Source organism: Oncorhynchus kisutch, linkage group LG6 (genome assembly GCF_002021735.2).
Source record: "Oncorhynchus kisutch isolate 150728-3 linkage group LG6, Okis_V2, whole genome shotgun sequence".
Lineage (NCBI taxonomy): Eukaryota > Metazoa > Chordata > Actinopteri > Salmoniformes > Salmonidae > Oncorhynchus > Oncorhynchus kisutch.
The window spans coordinates 32,565,114-32,583,458 of record NC_034179.2 but is presented as its reverse complement, the minus strand read 5'-3'; the positions used below and the strand labels follow the sequence as shown (position 1 = coordinate 32,583,458).

At 40.9% G+C, this 18,345-nt stretch overlaps 2 protein-coding genes across 4 annotated transcripts in view; both read right to left on the bottom strand.

The window, feature by feature from the left end:
- Positions 1–4,590, bottom strand: part of LOC109892718 (dolichyl-diphosphooligosaccharide--protein glycosyltransferase subunit STT3A-like) — a 41,042-nt gene extending 36,452 nt beyond the window's left edge. For both annotated transcript variants that reach the window (XM_020485458.2, XM_020485459.2), the window contains exons 1-7: positions 4,490–4,590; positions 1,767–1,886; positions 1,565–1,625; positions 1,320–1,441; positions 895–1,040; positions 653–743; positions 453–559 (exon numbers count right to left, since the gene is read on the bottom strand). In XM_020485458.2, coding sequence (XP_020341047.2) covers positions 453–559; positions 653–743; positions 895–1,040; positions 1,320–1,441; positions 1,565–1,625; positions 1,767–1,854 — 615 coding nt within the window. In that variant the 5' untranslated portion in view covers positions 1,855–1,886; positions 4,490–4,590. The remainder of the gene's footprint in view (positions 1–452; positions 560–652; positions 744–894; positions 1,041–1,319; positions 1,442–1,564; positions 1,626–1,766; positions 1,887–4,489) is intronic.
- A 905-nt stretch (positions 4,591–5,495) lies between these two features.
- On the bottom strand, positions 5,496–17,805 carry LOC109892717 (etoposide-induced protein 2.4 homolog). Of its 2 annotated transcripts, none has more exons than XM_020485456.2 (11): positions 17,668–17,805; positions 13,744–13,873; positions 12,881–13,026; positions 12,404–12,464; positions 12,196–12,262; positions 11,961–12,085; positions 8,413–8,532; positions 8,112–8,223; positions 7,893–8,004; positions 7,691–7,765; positions 5,496–7,562 (listed from the first exon to the last, which is right to left on the bottom strand). In XM_020485456.2, the coding sequence occupies exons 2-11, from the start codon at positions 13,783–13,785 to the stop codon at positions 7,397–7,399; spliced, it is 1,026 nt and encodes a 341-aa protein (XP_020341045.1). In that variant the 5' UTR covers positions 13,786–13,873; positions 17,668–17,805; the 3' UTR covers positions 5,496–7,396. The 2 variants fall into 2 exon arrangements, with proteins under 2 accessions (XP_020341045.1, XP_020341046.1); XM_020485457.2 differs by having other exon boundaries at positions 17,527–17,698.
- Positions 17,806–18,345: the final 540 nt, after the last annotated feature.

Here is an 18,345-nt window from a genome sequence, read left to right as displayed (position 1 = left end):
CTCCATTCAAATCATGGGGATCTGGGCCTGATCGCGAGAAAGCAGTATATCGTTAGCGTCGGGCTCGTCAGACTCATTAAAGGGAAAAAAGGATTCTGCTAGTCCGTGGTGAGTAATCGCAGTCCTGATGTCCAGAAGCTATTTGTCATAAGAGACTGTAGCGGCAACATGATGTACAAAATAAGAAAAAAATAAGTTAAACAACGCAAATAAACAAACAAAAAAAACAATCGGTTGGGGGCACGTAAAACGTCTGCTATCTTCTCCGGCGCCATCCTATTATAACGATGCACACCGCTTTATATTTTATCTTCATCTTGAACGCAGTGAAAGAAAGCCTCCTTCAGATGAGCACCATGAGAGGAGTGTCACAACCTTTAGCACGGACTAAGTTACTGTACCTTTCAGTTTGTAAGTTATCTCGATTGTTATTTTAGAGGCGTTTGTCTCACCATGTAGAAGTAGGCCAGGGCACACATGGCGGACCAGTATATGGAGCCTGTATTGACTGCCTTGATCCACATGTAGTACGTCAGCAGCATGCAAAAGATGGCAATACCTGGACAGAAAAACAATCAATTATATTAAAGACCACAACATGGGCCAAGTCCTTTAAACTGGCATGTTAATGGGGGTGAGGCCATTTCTGTACCTTCATTGTCATAGGAGCCTGCGACAGAACGGGAAATGTAGCCAGGTACCACTGCTATCATGGCAGCAGCCAAGAGCCCTGCACCTGCATCCTACAAGAAATAGACTGTAGATATGAAAGCCATGGAAACAAGTACATTTCAGAGCTCTTGAGCATTTTCAGGTTGTAGGCTACCTCCCTGCTTTCCTCCATTTCTTTATGTTTTCTACCCCTGAACAGGACCCAGGTGTGCTGCAACCTACCTTGAGCTCCTTGGTGAAGTGGTAGGTGACGATTGCAGTGAAGGAGGAGAAGAGGGGAGCCAGAAAGACACAGACGTTACGGATGTCGATGGTGATGTGGAAGAAGTTCAGGACGTGGTACAGAGCAGCAGAGGTGATCATCAGGCCTGGGGGAACAGGGCAGAACAGAAAGAGTTAACGAAGGGCAAGTATTTTAGCTACTAGCCATGTCAGCTTGCTGTTGTCAAAAAATGTGTGGGATAGGCCAAAACAAAATCACAGAAAGGATCTATATAACAGAGGGAAAAAATGGTGACACAAGGACTTACCAAAAGCCACCTTAACAGGACTTTTTTTAGTTGAACATTTTAATGTCTAGATAAAATCACCCTATAATGTAAAGTACTGTACAAAGTATTGTGTTGAACAGGTCATCCCATTCCTACCTGGGTAAATAGTGCCACCGATGATTCTCCCCAAAGGGTACCATGCCCGGTCATCAAACCAGTTATGGAAGTTGTAGAACCCCTCTTCTACCAAGAAGCGGGTTGTTCTGTAGTTAAAGTATCTGAGGATGAAGCAGAAAAGCATTCAAGGTCATGCTCCATTTCTGGTTTTAAGCAACATTGAGAATTATTTTTTGTAAACTACCATGAATCTGATTATTAAGAAACCAAGGCAGTGGACTTACGGATCAAACTCATGGATGACACTCTCGAACCTTAACACAGAGAAAAGCCTGGTGGAAAAGGCTAACAAGAAGGGGGAGAAAGAACAAGTCTAAACCATCTCTACACGTTGCATCATCAAAGTCCGCAACAATTGCCCTAATAATAATAGTATGGAATATAAGTGTAGAGTAACAGAAAGGGATGTAAAGTATGTGTTCTTACAGAGGATTGCAGCCATAGACAGGATGAGCAGCTTCAGCAACGTGTCCTGTTTTTCATAGGACAGCCGCAGGAAGCCTAACTTCGTCATCTTCACACGGGGAATGATAACTTGGCTTATCCCTATTGGAAAGAATCTACATTAGCAGTGAAGGTGCAAGGCAGCAAGCGCCATTCTAGAGGTCGACCGACTAATCGGAATGGCCGAGTTCAAGTTTTTATAACAATCGGAAATCGGTATTTTTGGACACCAATTTTTTTTTACACCTTTATTTAACTAGGCAAGTCAGTTAAGAGCACATTCTTATTTTCAATAACGGCCTAGGAAGAGTGGGTTAACTGCCTTGTTCAGGGGCAGAACGACAGATTTTTACCTTGTCAGCTCGGGGATCTTATAAAAAAACAAACAATCATAATCACTAGTTAATTATACATGGTTGATGATGTTACTAGTTTATCTAGCGTGTCCTGCATTGCATATAATCGATGAGGTGCGCATTCGCGGAAAAAGGACTGTCGTTGCTCCAACGTGTACCTAACCATAAACATCAGTGCCTTTCTTAAAAATCAATACACAGACGTATATATTTTTAAACCTGCATATTTAGCTAAAAGAAATCCAGGTTAGCAGGCAATATTAACCAAGTGAAATTGTCACTTCTCGTGTTCATTGCACGCAGAGTGAGGGTATATGCGATAATAATAAACGCTTTGTTTTCTAAATGATATTTTCCGGATTTGACCATATTAATGACCAAAGGCTCGTATTTCTGTGTGTTATTATGTTATAATTAAGTCTAAGATTTGATATTTGATAGAGCAGGCTGACTGAGCGATGGTAGGCAGCAGCAAGCTCGTAAGCATTCATTCAAACAGCACTTTGGTGCATTTTGCCAGCAGCTCTTCAAGCATTGCGCTGTTTATGACTTCAAGCCTATCAACTCCCGAGATTAGGCTGTGTAACCGATGTGAAATGGCTAGCTAGTTAGCGGGGTGTGCGCTAATAGCGTTTCAAATGTCACTCGCTCTGAGACTTGGAGTGGTTGTTCCCCTTGCTCTGCAAGGGCCGCTGCTTTTCTGGAGCGATGGGTAACGCTGCTTCGAGGGTGGCTGTTGGTTGTCCTGGTTCGAGCGAGGAGAGGGACGGAAGCTATACGGTTACACTGGCAATACTAAAGTGCCTATAAGAACATCCAATAGTCAAAAGTATATGGAATACAAATGGTATAGAGAGAAATAGTCCTATAAAGACTATACACTACAGCCTAAAACCTCTTAACTTGGAATATTGAAGTCTCATGTTAAAAGGAACCACCAGCTTTCATATGTTCTGAGCAAGGAACTTAAACGTTTGCTTTTTTTACATGGCACATATTGCACTTTTACTTTCTTCTCCAACACTTTGTTTTTGCATTGTTTAAACCAAATTGAACATGTTTCATTATTTATTTGAGGCTAAATAGATTTTTTTATTTATGTATTATATTAAGATAAAATATGTGTTCATTCAGTATTGTTGTAATTGTCATTATTACAAATAGGTAAAATATATATATATATTTTCTTATTTAAATCGGCCGATTAATCGGTATCGGCTTTTTTTGGTCCTCCAATAAATCGGTATCGGCTTTGAAAAATCATAGTCAGTCGACCTCTACTCCATTCCAAACTTCCACACTTGCATTGCTTGTGCATGAATCAACGCAGCACAAAAAGTACACTCCCAACAAGTCCGTTTTTACTAGATTGGTCAGTAGATTGGCCATGAGGCAAATCCATTCCATAAATTATTTTCATAGTAATTAATGGTTTAAAAACATGGAGCTTCAGTCTACAAACTAAACCCCAATTATATTGGAAAACTCACTTGAGTAATGTTAAACACAAAACCGCAATCTATTATTAACAACTTGTCTTACACCAACATTATTTGCCTGATGAAATCACTGACTGGGTTTAAAAGACGTGATTCAGTCTGTTCCAACTAGGTGTGTAAGCATTAGTCCAAGCATTGCAACTAAAATTAGTTTATAGTTTATATTTAAGTTTATATTGGAAAATAGTTTATATAGTTTATATTTAAGTTTATATTGGAAAATTCAGGTAGGTCCCTCCACGTTAATGACACGTTTTGCAACAGAATCGGCGTAATGAATCGCCCCCGATAAGGACATGCGCACTTCCAGTTTGATGTGGCGAAGAATGAAACCAGGAAATGGATGCAACTCCGTCTAGACTGCAAACATTCCTTGTTATTCGTACAGTTCTTTCCAACACATCATTGGTTCTTTCTCTGCCTTCATCAACCAAATTATTAAGACATTCGTGTTGTATGTAGAAATGACCAAGAAATAGCAACATAAGAGACAAATCTGGCAGCCAGCCTTTGCTAAATAGGTAAAGTTAACTAGCTAGTTAATGTAGCTTAATGTGTTAGCAAATATGCATGTATGTATTGACCTAGCTAAACGCAATACGCAGTTATCTGATGGGTTTTCCGTTCCTGTAAATAGACTGCAGATTCCATTAAACTCGAGGGCTGAGCCTTCTTTTTACATGCTAACTTGCTAGCTAACTTTAGCTGTATGAATGAACAGAAAATCTGCTTTCATTTATTCTCAAAGTTACACCTCGTGATTAATTTCTGAATAGTCATACAAACAGAGCCATAGAGCAGTTCAATTATATTTCTCGTTGAGGTAGCAGCTATTTTGAGCGGCACTTACCACTCCGTTGCTGTTACACATGTACACACAACCTTGTGTTCCCGCCCAACCACACTATGCAACGTGTTTATTGGCCTTGCACCGGCCCTCAGTAAACTCTCATTCCTGATTCGTTCATCAGCTATCATTCAAACAGGCCGCGCAGTCGCTGTTCGTTCCAGTGACGTGTCCTTACTGCTGAGAATAAAATAAGAACTTGCAATTCATGTGTAGTGATTTTTATTTCTTGTTTCTGTTCATTTTATGTTTCTTTAGAGAAAATATACGTGTAGTGATGGCCTGTTTTTTTATTATTGTAATTTGTAATACATATTTTTATTAAGACATTTTTTTTTTAAAGAGCTTGATAAAAATAGTCTGAAGTATGAACAGAGAAGCTGTTCCCTCTAAAGTATCACCCACATTGGGACATGTATAAAACACCAGAATATTTTTTTGTGAATTCTCTTACAAATGTTGAGATGTTTTAATTAAATATCCAGGTGGGAAAGTTAAAGTAAATTTCCTGCAATTATACACATTTTGTAATGACTTATGACATGTTAATATGAAATTTGAGTGAGAATGACTAACGAAATCAATAGGGTACCCCTGGAGGTCAGGGCCTCTTGGCATGTGCCCTGTGTGCCTGGTCGGTATTCGGCCATGATTACTACAAGTGTAGATGGCTGGCTAGACAAACTACCAATTAAAAAATTGTTAGCTGACATGTCTGAGTGACTGACATGAAAACAACTGCTAATGCCCAACCAAATTTCTATATTGCAACTGGTGTATTCTACTATTTTTACTCTCAATAGTATGCTGATACCACAAAGGAGTTCCTAAAAAATGTAAATACAACTTTTTATTTATATTTTTTCTCTTGGTTTTGGTTGAGCCCCCTAAGCAATCACTTTTTTTCAATTATGACTGGAGCTGGCCCTGGGTGGAAACATTGAGCAACAAAGCAGCTAACCATAGAATAACATTTGAGACCAAATAAATTGGGGTCAATCAAGATTACTTCCAAGTAGATGTAGTGTATACTGACCAATTTTATTTAGGCAATACTTTTACTCCAACCTCACAAATATCAATCTGCATACATAAACACTATGCACTTCTTACAATTACTACATACCGTTTAAAAAACACTTCCCCTTCCCTCGCAACCCATGAGATTAATGACTAGGTGAAAGCTAGATGATGGTAATCCCCTTGGTGAGGTTTGGTTGAACATTAGAGCCAAGTGACATCATGTAAAACAAGATGCCCCTACAGGCTGTTTGTATTTGCCACTGCTCATGGGGGAACAAAACACAGAGGGTTTCTCCCCTGTCTGTTACTTCAAGAGAAAATCTGTCAGAAGTTCAGCTCAGTGACATCTTCCTAGTTCCTACACTACAGTCCTTGGTGTGCAATTGATTTGAAGCAGAAGTAAATCAAACAGAGTAGTAAAGAAGTTTGGCAGTTTCATCTTGATCTGACCCAGCAGCAGACAGACAGCTTCACCTGTCTGTCTAATGCTGTGTTTACACAGGCAGCCCAATTCTGATCTTTTTTCCACTAATTGGGCTTTCGACCAATCACATCAACTCTTTTTCAGAGATGGTCAAAATACCAATGAGTGAAAAAAATATCAGAATTGGGCTGCCTGTGTAAACGCAGCTTAATACACCCCTATAGAAAACCGCTTCCTTAAAACAGCTAACTTCACTTATCACCACACAACAACCAGTGATTTCATATTTGGATTTTTTTAGGTAAGGATACTCTTCCTTGGTAGTGTGAGGTTTAGATCAGGGCCTGTATCCACAAAGCGTTGAAGATCAGGAGTGCTGATCTAGCATCCGTTTGGACTTTTAGATCATAATGAATATAAGATTGTATGGACAGATCCTAGATCTGCGACACTTTGGCTGTGTTTACGCAGGCAACCCAATTCTGATCTTTTTTCCACTAATTGGTATTTTGCAGCCTACATGGATACAGGCCCAGCGCCCATGCTGAAAGCGTAAAAATCATGATTCCTCTAAATAAAGCCCTTATAGGAATAAATAAAAAGTGTCCCTTTGTTTTCACCGCACAAGCTTATCCATGGGGCAGAGGAGTAGCAGTGTCACCCTGGCTTTATAGCGAAACAGCTATTCATGAACAAGACAGCATCCTATCAGGGTGAAAGGAATGTCACTTGCAACACAGAAAAAATTACACTTGTGCTTTACTTTTGAACATCGCACACATGTCACCCCCTTCAATTGAAAAGCCGAACAGGCGTCTTTGGGTCACACATTTTCTACTGCTTGAGCTCCTGTTTCTCTTATAAAATATTATCTCAGAAGTATTGTGGAGCTCCTGCACCAAAACAGTACCGTCACCCAAAATGAACACAGGCACGGTATTTCAATCCAAGTCAATCATTGATAACATCAGTCCTGGCAAAAATGTAACCTTTTCCTTTTTCTCTTCCACATCCAGTGTTTTATACAAATCAGTCTGGGATCAGTCACCGGGTTATAAACAGATTAAACAAACAATAAGATAGCAAACATTGGAGTTGGAATTGAAAAGAGCAGAAAAAAAACAATGTATATGACAGCTTGTGCTGTATTTAAAGCTCTCAAATGGCACATCATACATTAAAAAAACTATTAAACAAAATAAATGAGAAAAATATATAACCTGTGTGTTTGAGTGTGAGGGACAGGGCAGTCAAATCTCATTCGTCATTCACATTAAAAACACACCTTGCAGGTGCTCCAAAAGAATATGAAGGACTGTGGTAGAATCATTAAAATCACATAAAACCCCCCCTTTAACCAAACAAACATCATTCCTCTTCCTGTCCACAGAAAGAATCAACTGCTCCTCCATTTGTTTACTAAGCAGTTGCTGAGCTGCTCCTTTGTCGCCCCCTGGTGGCCATCACTGGGAGGGTAGGGGTCTCTGGCGGCCAGGTGAGGCGTGGGGAGAGGGGGGCAGCTTCTCGGTGGAGGTGGACAAAGTCAAGGACGACTGTAGGTGGACCGTTTTGTGGAACAGCTTGTTGCTAATCAGCACAACCAGAGAGAAGAGGCGCAGCTGGAAGTGACTGTGTGGAAAAGACACGGGAGGAAAGAGAGTGAGTGAGCAGGGAAGAGGATTTCACTGGTTCTTTTTACACAAGTGAATCTGTTTGATCACTGGTCATTGTTAGGGCTTGCAGTGCACCATACTCACTATAACTTTGTTGGGGTCTTGGCCTCGTTAGCGCTGATGATGAACAGAGGGAACAGGATGGAGAACAGACAGCCACTAAAGCAGAAAAATATTTAATTTGAGTGGATCATTCAAATGATTTGGTATATCAGTAGAACTGAAAGTCTGCATATTGGAAGAGTCTCTGTGTTTGGATTGAAAGAGGGGCTACAAGTGGCGTTACCTTATAATATATGAAGAGGGGAGGGCAGTCAATAGAGCCATGGGGAGACCAAAGCCAAAGTAGTAGGGCCAGTTCCTCTCAATGTTGGACAGCCGTTGGTGCATCTCAATGCCTTGGATGAAACGGTTACAAATGGGTTGAGATTCTGCTCAGTTCCTATTACCTAAAATGAGCAAAATACTTTGTGAAGAAAAACATCTGAATAGAAATTAGGCACACCATGGTTGAACCAGCGATACTCAAAGCAGTAGAGGGAGTAGAGCAAAGACATGTGAAGAAGGCTGACCATCTGTCCAATGGCATCGATGGGGAAGAGACTCACAACCATACCCTAGTGGACCACAACAAAGACAAGATGATGAGCTAATAGATTGACTATTAACTTCAACCAATGGAAGTAATGAATTAGTGCTCTCAGCGTTGATCCCAAAGACCCCTGTATGTTTTAATTTCAATATAACCTTAGTGAACCCTTCTTTGTGAACTTGAAGACACATGGGAACGTCAATTGCTGTACTACCTGAATGAGGAAGAGGGCCTGGAGGAGGAGGTTGAAGAGCATGTCAGCAATAATCTTACTGACGCTGGGGAAGGGCTGGGCTTTCCGACCAGACACCTCAAACGCCAGGTCAGCTATGTCCTACAGCAGACAACCATAGGGCATGTTAACCTCCTGTTTCACTGTGTGACATATGTTATCATCTCAAAAGATCCTCGGGCAATAACAGTGTAAAAACACTGGAAGGGAATATAGACAGCATAGCAATAACACATTGGAAATCCGTTACTGCTGTGAGACAAAAAGGAAAGCACAGCCAAGCATTCATTCAACTGTATTAAAGCCACTACTCCATCGCCTGAACATTGCTGGAAAGCTATAAACATCATCAATAGAGACCGTAATTGGTTTATGATAAAACTATGTATATACAGTGCCTTGCAAAAGTATTCATCCCCCTTGGTGTTTTTCCTATTTTGTTGCATTACAACCTATAATTTAAATGGATTTTTATTTGGATTTCATGTAACGGACATACACAAAATAGTCCAAATTGGTGAAGTGAAAAAAATAACTTGTTTAAAAAAATTGAAAATTGGTGCATGCATATGTATTCACCCCCTTTGCAATGAAGCCCCTAAATAAGATCTGGTGCAACCAATTACCTTTAGAAGTCACATAATCAATTATGTGCAATCTATGTGTCACATTGTCTGTCACTTGATCTCAGTATATATATACACCTGTTCTGAAAGGCCCCAGAGTCTGCAACACCACTAAGGAAGGGGCACCACTAAGCAAGCGGCACCATGAAGATCAAGGAGCTCTCCAAACAGGTCAGGGACAAAGCTGTGGAGAAGTACAGATACAGTGCCATGCGAAAGTATTCGGCCCCCTTGAACTTTGCGACCTTTTGCCACATTTCAGGCTTCAAACAAAGATATAAAACTGTATTTTTTTGTGAAGAATCAACAACAAGTGGGACACAATCATGATGTGGAACGACATTTATTGGATATTTCAAACTTTTTTAACAAATCAAAAACTGAAAAATTGGGCGTGCAAAATTATTCAGCCCCCTTAAGTTAATACTTTGTAGCGCCACCTTTTGCTGCGATTACAGCTGTAAGTCGCTTGGGGTATGTCTATCAGTTTTGCACATCGAGGGACTGACATTTTTTCCCATTCCTCCTTGCAAAACAGCTCGAGCTCAGTGAGGTTGGATGGAGAGCATTTGTGAACAGCAGTTTTCAGTTCTTTCCACAGATTCTCGATTGGATTCAGGTCTGGACTTTGACTTGGCCATTCTAACACCTGGATATGTTTATTTTTGAACCATTCCATTGTAGATTTTGCTTTATGTTTTGGATCATTGTCTTGTTGGAAGACAAATCTCCATCCCAGTCTCAGGTCTTTTGCAGACTCCATCAGGTTTTCTTCCAGAATGGTCCTGTATTTGGCTCCATCCATCTTCCCATCAATTTTAACCATCTTCCCTGTCCCTGCTGAAGAAAAGCAGGCCCAAACCATGATGCTGCCACCACCATGTTTGACAGTGGGGATGGGTGATGAGCTGTGTTGCTTTTACGCCAAACATAACGTTTTGCATTGTTGCCAAAAAGTTCAATTTTGGTTTCATCTGACCAGAGCACCTTCTTCCACATGTTTGGTGTGTCTCCCAGGTGGCTTGTGGCAAAATTTAAACGACACTTTTTATGGATATCTTTAAGAAATGGCTTTCTTCTTGCCACTCTTCCATAAAGGCCAGATTTGTGCAATATACGACTGATTGTTGTCCTATGGACAGAGTCTCCCACCTCAGCTGTAGATCTCTGCAGTTCATCCAGAGTGATCATGGGCCTCTTGGCTGCATCTCTGATCAGTCTTCTCCTTGTATGAGCTGAAAGTTTAGAGGGACGGCCAGGTCTTGGTAGATTTGCAGTGGTCTGATACTCCTTCCATTTCAATATTATCGCTTGCACAGTGCTCCTTGGGATGTTTAAAGCTTGGGAAATCTTTTTGTATCCAAATCCGGCTTTAAACTTCTTCACAACAGTATCTCGGACCTGCCTGGTGTGTTCCTTGTTCTTCATGATGCTCTGCGCTTTTAACGGACCTCTGAGACTATCACAGTGCAGGTGCATTTATACGGAGACTTGATTACACACAGGTGGATTGTATTTATCATCATTAGTCATTTAGGTCAACATTGGATCATTCAGAGATCCTCACTGAACTTCTGGAGAGAGTTTGCTGCACTGAAAGTAAAGGGGCTGAATAATTTTGCATGCCCAATTTTTCAGTTTTTGATTTGTTAAAAAAGTTTGAAATATCCAATAAATGTCGTTCCACTTCATGATTGTGTCCCACTTGTTGTTGATTCTTCCCCAAAAAATACAGTTTTATATATTTATGTTTGAAGCCTGAAATGTGGCAAAAGGTCGCAAAGTTCAAGGGGGCCGAATACTTTCGCAAGGCACTGTAAGCGTTGGGTTATTAAAAAATATCAGAAACTTTGAACATCACACGGAGCACCATTAAATCCACTATTAAAAAATATAAAAAATATGGCACCGCAATACACCTGCCAAGAGAGGGCCACCCTCCTAAACTCACAGACCAGGCAAGGAGGGCATTAATCAGAGGCAACAATGAGACCAAAGATAACCCTGAAGGAGCTGCAAAGCTCCACAGCGGAGATAGGAGTATCTGTCCATAGGACCACTTTAAACCGTACACTTCACACAGCTGGGCTTTACGGAAGACTGGCCAGAAAAAAGCCGTTGCTTTTTGGCAAACCTTTTGGTGTTCGCCAAAAGGCATGTGGGAGACTCCCCAAACATATGGAAGAAGGTATGTCTGGCGCAAACCCAACACCTCCCATCACCCCGAGAACATCATCCCTACACTGAAGTATGGTGGTGGCAGCATCATGCTGTGGGGATGTTTTTCCATTGGCAGGGACTGGGAAACTGGTCAGAGTTGAAGGAATGATGGATGGCGCTAAATACAGGGAAATTCTTGAGGGAAACCTGTTTCAGTCCTCCAGAGATTTGAGACGGAAGGAGGTTCACCTTCCAGCAGGACAATGACCCTAAGCATGCTGCTAAAGCAACACTAAGGGGAAACATTTAAATGTCAACTTGAAGGAGCTGGAGCAGTTTTGCCTTGAAGAATTGGCAAAAATCCCAGTGGCTAGATGTGCCAAGCTTTTGAGACATACAGCTGAAAGTCTCTTGGGGTAATTGTTATGCACGCTCAAGTTCAAGTTCTTTTTTGTCTTATTTCTTGTTTGTTTCACAACAAATATTTTGCATCTTCAAATTTGTAGGCATGTTGTGTACATCAAATGATACAAACCCCAAAGAAATCAATTTTAATTACAGGTTGTAAGGCAAAAAAATAGGAAAAATGCCAAAGGGGTGAATACTTTCGCAAGCCACTGTACAACTAGTGCTCTCCGGTGCCAACTGAGCAACAGTTGTCCTTGACCAGCTATATCCCACCCTTGTTACAACGACAACCACAAAACATCTACGTCATCACCTGTGTACTAACAGAGGCCTCACCTGGAACCAAATGGCGTTGACTATCTTGCTGAGCACAAACAGAGGGAGCACCCAGAGAGCACTGAACACGGAAGTCAATATGAACTCCAGCCAGGACCACACGTTACCATGGAGTGAGGGGTCACCTGTCAAGAAATGTCTCTTTGAGTGACAGGTTTTACCACTGTTATTAACAAATCACTATGAAGCATGTGATAATGGAGTGAACCCGCCCCATAGTTCCAGGCAGGCATACCGATAATTCTTGCTGTCAGAGTCTGCAGCAGTGGAATAAACACCCGATAGAAGAGGAACAGACTGAGCTGCAAAAATATTTGGAGGGATTACTAACATGAACAATGTCGTTGTAGTATTACTTCTCTGCCCCTCTCATAGAAAAATCAGTATTTGCATGATATGGATTTTTCAAACAGTTTTAAAATATAGAAAAGTATGTTTCTTACCCAAAACACTCCCCCATTCCACGCACAGCACTGAAGAATCCTACTGGCTAATTTGGGTTCACTGAAAGAGAGAGTATGACTACACATTATCACTCACCTTCGTCATTAATAAGCACAAAAAAGGTATAGGCCTAAGCCTACTGTTCACACTGGACAGCACACAACAATCCATGTTAAAGTTTTTTAATATGAACCCGTTACAACTAGAAAGAGCATATCCGGTTAGATAGGGAGGAATGTTAAAAATACCCTTTTATGATATGTATCAAATAGCTCCTCGGGCTGAGAGAGAAAACACATATACCCTTTTTTATACCCACAATATCGTGCCAACCAAAACAGAAATGTGCTGTCTCTGATTTTTTTCTTCTACACCACCCCTTCCAGCACGGTTCCAAAAACTGGGGGTTTTGAAACCAGTCCAGCTTGGCTCGGCAGTGTGAATAGGGTATTAAAGTCGTAATTGCCAGTGTCTACCTCTCCTGTTTGCGTTCCTCACTCTGGGCCCGTCTCTGAGCCAGGGCCCCGTTGGCTCTCCTCTTTCGCTGCTCCTCCCTTTTCTGCTGGATGCGGGCATCCAACTTGGAGATAGTTCCGATCCCCAAAATGGAGTCCTTAATCCCCTGTAGGACACACAGAAAATTCAAAGTGAGACTGGGGTAAATGCCTTATGAAGAAAATCAACACAGCACATTATTCTAATGTTGAACACTACACTGTATGTTAGACTTGGTATGTGTATACGTACATGGGTGGAAAAGTTCCTTTTACATCCAAAGCAGTGTTACAAAATGCAAAATGTACAAAATGTATCTTAATATCATTGAAGTCAGGTAACTTGTGCTTAAATTCACTTGCTTACCTAGTAGCACAGTTGAAATAAAAACACTTGAACTATACCAAAAAAACAAGGCTAATCTTTGTACTGCTTTTGTGGAGGAGATCTTCATCTGGAAGTAAGGTAATGAGGGTCAAGGTAAACAACACAAGGGTAAACATTTGGTTAAGCCATTAAATGTAGGCTACTATGGTTTTGCCCGAAAGCAACGTTTGCTCTAAAGCAAATAAGAAAAAACACGAAAGAAAAAGCTTAAACTTTACTATAATGTTTAATTTGTCTAGTGTAAAAACATACTAACTTATTAGACTAAATGTCTAATGGGCCGAGTGGATGGCATCAATTTAACTAGAACATAATTCCCAATGGATCTAAACAGAGCTTGCTAGTTGGTTCACCAGCTCATGATTCAGACTCATGATAGCTGTACCCTCCTTTAACCCCATGTGTAGGCCTATCACTTGTGTGTGGACAGACGGGGTGTGTTGGGTTGCTGTCTGACCGTCGCAACATTACGGAGGAAGGCCCTGACACTGTCTGTCATCTCCAGACCAGCTGCAGATCCATCAACTGCAGGAGGGGGTGCTGGGGACCTGATCAACTCTCATCGCAGGGAGGGCACACCTAGCAACCTGTGACATCACACCACACAGGAGAACAGTTACGGAGAGCAGCAGATTCACTTTGCTCCAAGTCTCATGTTAAAGAGCATGTTATTCAGCCTCTTTTAGGGAAGTTTTTATTCATGGCAAGGAGGAGCACACCAAGCAACCAGTGACATCACCAGTCACATCACACAGTTAAATATTTAGAGCAGGGCTCTCCAACCCTTATGCTGCGTTCTGGACAACTGGGAACTCAGAAATCTCGGACTTCCGACTTCAGTGCATTCAAGACAACCTAGGAACATACAAAGATGTATGTTCCTGGAAGACAACTGGGAACTCAGGGGGAAAAAATGACCTTTGACTGGGGAAAATAGTTTTGAACAGTTATTCAACTAAGAAACTCAGGCATCTTTCTAGAGCTCCTACTTTCCGACTTGAAGATCACCGCAGTCATGATTTTACCTATTTTTTCATTTATTTTGTCCAGACACAGCAGGGGTTCAAACTGAAGAAACCAGTTCCTACATTTGAATATAGAAATGTATTCTATCAAACAAAACTATGCTACATTTTATCTCTGGGACCCTCAGGATGACAAATCAGAGCAAGATTACTGAATGTAAGTACTATAGGTCGACCGATTAATCGGAATGGCCGACTTAATTAGGGCCGAACAATCGGAAATCGGTATTTGTGGGCGCCGATGTGCCGACTGTTTTTATTTTTTAATACCTTTATTTAACTAGGCAATTCAGTTAAGAACACATTCTTATTTTCAATGAACAAATACCATGCTATTGTTTGAGAGTGCACAACAAGAAACTTATCATGGCAACTGGTTTGATACATTCACCTCTGAAGTTAAATAATATACTTACTAGAGGTCGACCGATTATGATTTTTCAACGCCGATACCGATTATTGGAGGACCAAAAAAGCCAAACCCGATTAAATCGGCCGATTAAAAAATATATATATTTGTAATAACGACAATTACAACAATACTGAATGAACACTTATTTTAACTTAATATAATACATCAATAAAATCAATTTAGCCTCAAGTAAATAATGAAACATGTTCAATTTGGTTTAAGTAATGCAAAAACAAAGGGTTGGAGAAGAAAGTAAAAGTGCAATATGTGCTATGTAAGAAAGCTAATGTTTCAGTTCCTTGCTCAGAACATGAGAACATATGAAAGCTGGTGGTTCCTTTTAACATGAGTCTTCAATATTCCCAGCTAAGAAGTTTTAGGTTGTAGTTATTATCTGAATTATAGGACTATTTCCCTCTATACCATTTGTATTTCATTAACCTTTGACTATTGGATGTTCTTATAGGCACTTTAGTATTGCCAGTGTAAGAGTATAGCTTCCGTCCCTCTCCTCGCTCCTCCCTGGGCTCGAACCAGCAACACAACAACAGCCACCATCGAAGCAGCGTTACCCAAGCAGAGCAAGGGGAACAACTACTAGAAAGCTCAGAGCGAGTGACGTTTGAAACGCTATTAGCGCGCGCTAACTAGCTAGCCATTTCACTTCGGTTACACCAGCCTCATCTCGGAAGTTGATAGGCTTGAAGTCATAAACAGCACAATGCTTGACGCACAACAAAGAGCTGCTGGCAAAATGCACGAAAGTGCTGTTTGAATGAATGTTTACGCGCCTGCTTCTGCCTACCACCGCTCAGTCAGATACTTAGATACTTGTATGCTCAGTCAGATTATATGCAACGCAGGACACGCTACATAATATCTAGTAATATCATCAACCATGTGTAGTTAACTAGTGATTATGATCGAATATTTTTTACAAGATAAGTTTAATGCTAGCTAGCAACTTACCTTACTGCATTCGCGTAACAAGCAGTCTCCTTGTGGAGTGCAACGAGAGAGGCAGGTCGTTATTGCGTTGGACTAGTTAACTGTAAGGTTGCAAGATTGGATCCCGCGAGCTGACAAGGTGAAAATCTGTCCTTCTGCCCCTGAATCAAGGCAGTTCCTGGGCCGTCATTGAAAATAAGAATGTGCTCGTAACTGACTTGCCCATTTAAATAATAATAATATAATAATATCTTTTTTTTATTTTTTTTATCGGCGGCCATTCCGATGAATCGGTCGACCTCTAGTCCAAACACACCAAGACAGTCGTGAGGAGGGCACGGCAACACCTTTTCCCCCTCAGGAGACTGAAAAGATTTGGCATGGGTCCCCAGATCCTCAAAAACGTATACAGCTGTACCACTGAAAGCATCCTGACCAGTTGGCATCACCACCTGGCATAGCAACTGCTCGGTATCTGATTGTCAGGAGCTACAGAGGGTAGCGTGTACGGCCCATCACTGCGGCCAAGCTTCTTGCCGTCCAGGACCTATATACTATGCTGTGTCAGAGGCAAGCCCAAAAAATGGTCAAAGACTCCAGTCACCCAAGTCATAGACAGTTCTCTCTGCTACCACACAGCAAGCGGTACTGGAGCGCCAAGTCTAGGACCAAAAGGCTCCTTAACAGCTTCTACCCCCAAGCCATAAGACTGCTGAACAATTCATCAAATGGCCACCCGGACTATTTACATTGACACCACCCCCCTATTTATTTTTACACTGCTGCTACTGGCTGTTTATGGCAAATGGAGCATCACGTTAGCCTGTTACAATCTGCTAGTTATCCAACCCTGTTTCTGGAGAGCTACCCTCCAATCCAATCCCAGTTGTAACTAACCTGAGTCAGTTTATCAACCAGCTAATTATTAGAATCAGGCACGCTATATAAAGTAGGGTTGGAGTGAAAAACTACTGGACAGTAGCTCTCTGGTTGGAGAGCCCTGATTTAGAGAGCATCAGGTTTGTTTTGCTCATAACATTAATGTTAGAAAGAGCATGCCATTGTATATGGCCTATACTATTATTCAAACAATTTTCTAAAATGGTTATAGCATATTTCTGAACAAGTATAGATCTATCACTCTCACTTTGCAGCTAACAACATCTATATGCAAGCCCAAAATCCATGCCACATTTGAGCATGTGGACACCTCATGTGCAGGCCTAGATCGAGAGACTTAGTGTCTGCAAATCCCTTGTTCACTTTGGCTGTTAAAGGTTTCAGGTTAATGTAACATACACAACTACAGTGGAATGCCTTTCTTGCAAACTCAAAACCCAACAATGTAATACTAGAAAAAAAGATAAGAATTAAGCAAGCATACTATATACAGGGTCAGTTCCAATACCATATTTACAATGTGCAGGGATACTGGAGTGATGGAGGTAGATATGTATAGGGGTAAGTTGACTAGGCAACATATAAGATAAACAGGGTAGCCCGAACATGTATGTGAGTGTGTGTGTGTAGAGTCAGTAGAAATGTATGTGCATGGCATTCTTATGTTGAATAGCCAGTTACATTATCAAGTGATGTTAGAGACACCGTTATCTAGCTAACTAGCCATCTGTTAGCCAGTTATGATTGAAACGTTGTTTTGCCTCAATTCTAGGAACCCCAAGGGTCCCTGTGTCTAGGGGCAGACAACACTGAAACGTTAGCTAGCTGCAAGAACATTATACAACCAACTGTTGTTAATCACATTCCTAGCTACTTGCAAAAACGTTAGTACACAGACGTTCAGTAGTAACATTAGCTAGCTACATTAGGTGTCAAAACAAACAATTATAGCTACCTAGGCAAATCGTCCAAAATGCAAAAGGTGCAAGCTAACATGACCGGCAACTGTCTCGCTAGCTAACAACGACTTTACATGATTTAGCTAAATGAATAAAAAACAAGCCAGATAATCGATTATTTAGTCAACATGGCCTACCTCATACGACAGCTTCACTTAAATAATCTCTTCACCTCTTTTTTTCTGCAACAACAAACCAAACCCTGCCCCGTAACTTGTGTAATGCGCAAACTCCAACCTAACGGATTGTGGGAGATGTAGTGTGGTGTCTGGGACGGCTAAAAGTTGTGTCATCTGCTTGCTCTTTTGGGGTTATGCCCTAAGGAAGCACCTGTGACAACTATTTGTGTAAAGGGTTTTGTAAAGACAATTTTCCAGTGAATCATCACTCATGGATTTCATACAATTAAACACTGTAGTAGACCAACATAAACAAAAAAAAATAGAAACACAAGTGTTGGTCCCATGTTTCATGAGTTGAAATTAAAGATCACAGACATTTTCCATCTGCACAAAAAGCATATTTCTCAAAAATGTTGTACACAAGGTTGTTTACATCCCTGTTAGTGAGCATTTCTCCTTTGCCAAGATAATCAATTCACTTAACAGATGTGGCATATTAAGAAAATGATTAAACAGCATGATCATTACACAGGTGTATCTTGTGCTGGGGACAATAAAATGCCATTCTAAAATGTGTTGTTTTGTCACACAACAAAATGCCACAAATTTCTCAAGTTTTGAGGGAGGGGTGGGAAGTGGACATCGCAGGTCCCTGAAAGATTGCGGAAGTGGATGCTGAGTTTGAATTAAGCA

What these genes read in the sequence shown, in the direction of transcription:
- LOC109892717 (XM_020485456.2), bottom strand. Translation starts at nt 13,785, where the DNA reads ATGACAGACAGTGTCAGGGCCTTCCTCCGTAATGTTGCGACG. An exon ending in AGGCCCTCTTCCTCATTCAG is followed by an intron (nt 8,224 to 8,412) that starts GTAGTACAGCAA and finishes GTGGTCCACTAG; the next exon opens with GGTATGGTTGTGAGTCTCTT. An exon ending in AAGACCCCAACAAAGTTATA is followed by an intron (nt 7,563 to 7,690) that starts GTGAGTATGGTG and finishes TTTTCCACACAG; the next exon opens with TCACTTCCAGCTGCGCCTCT.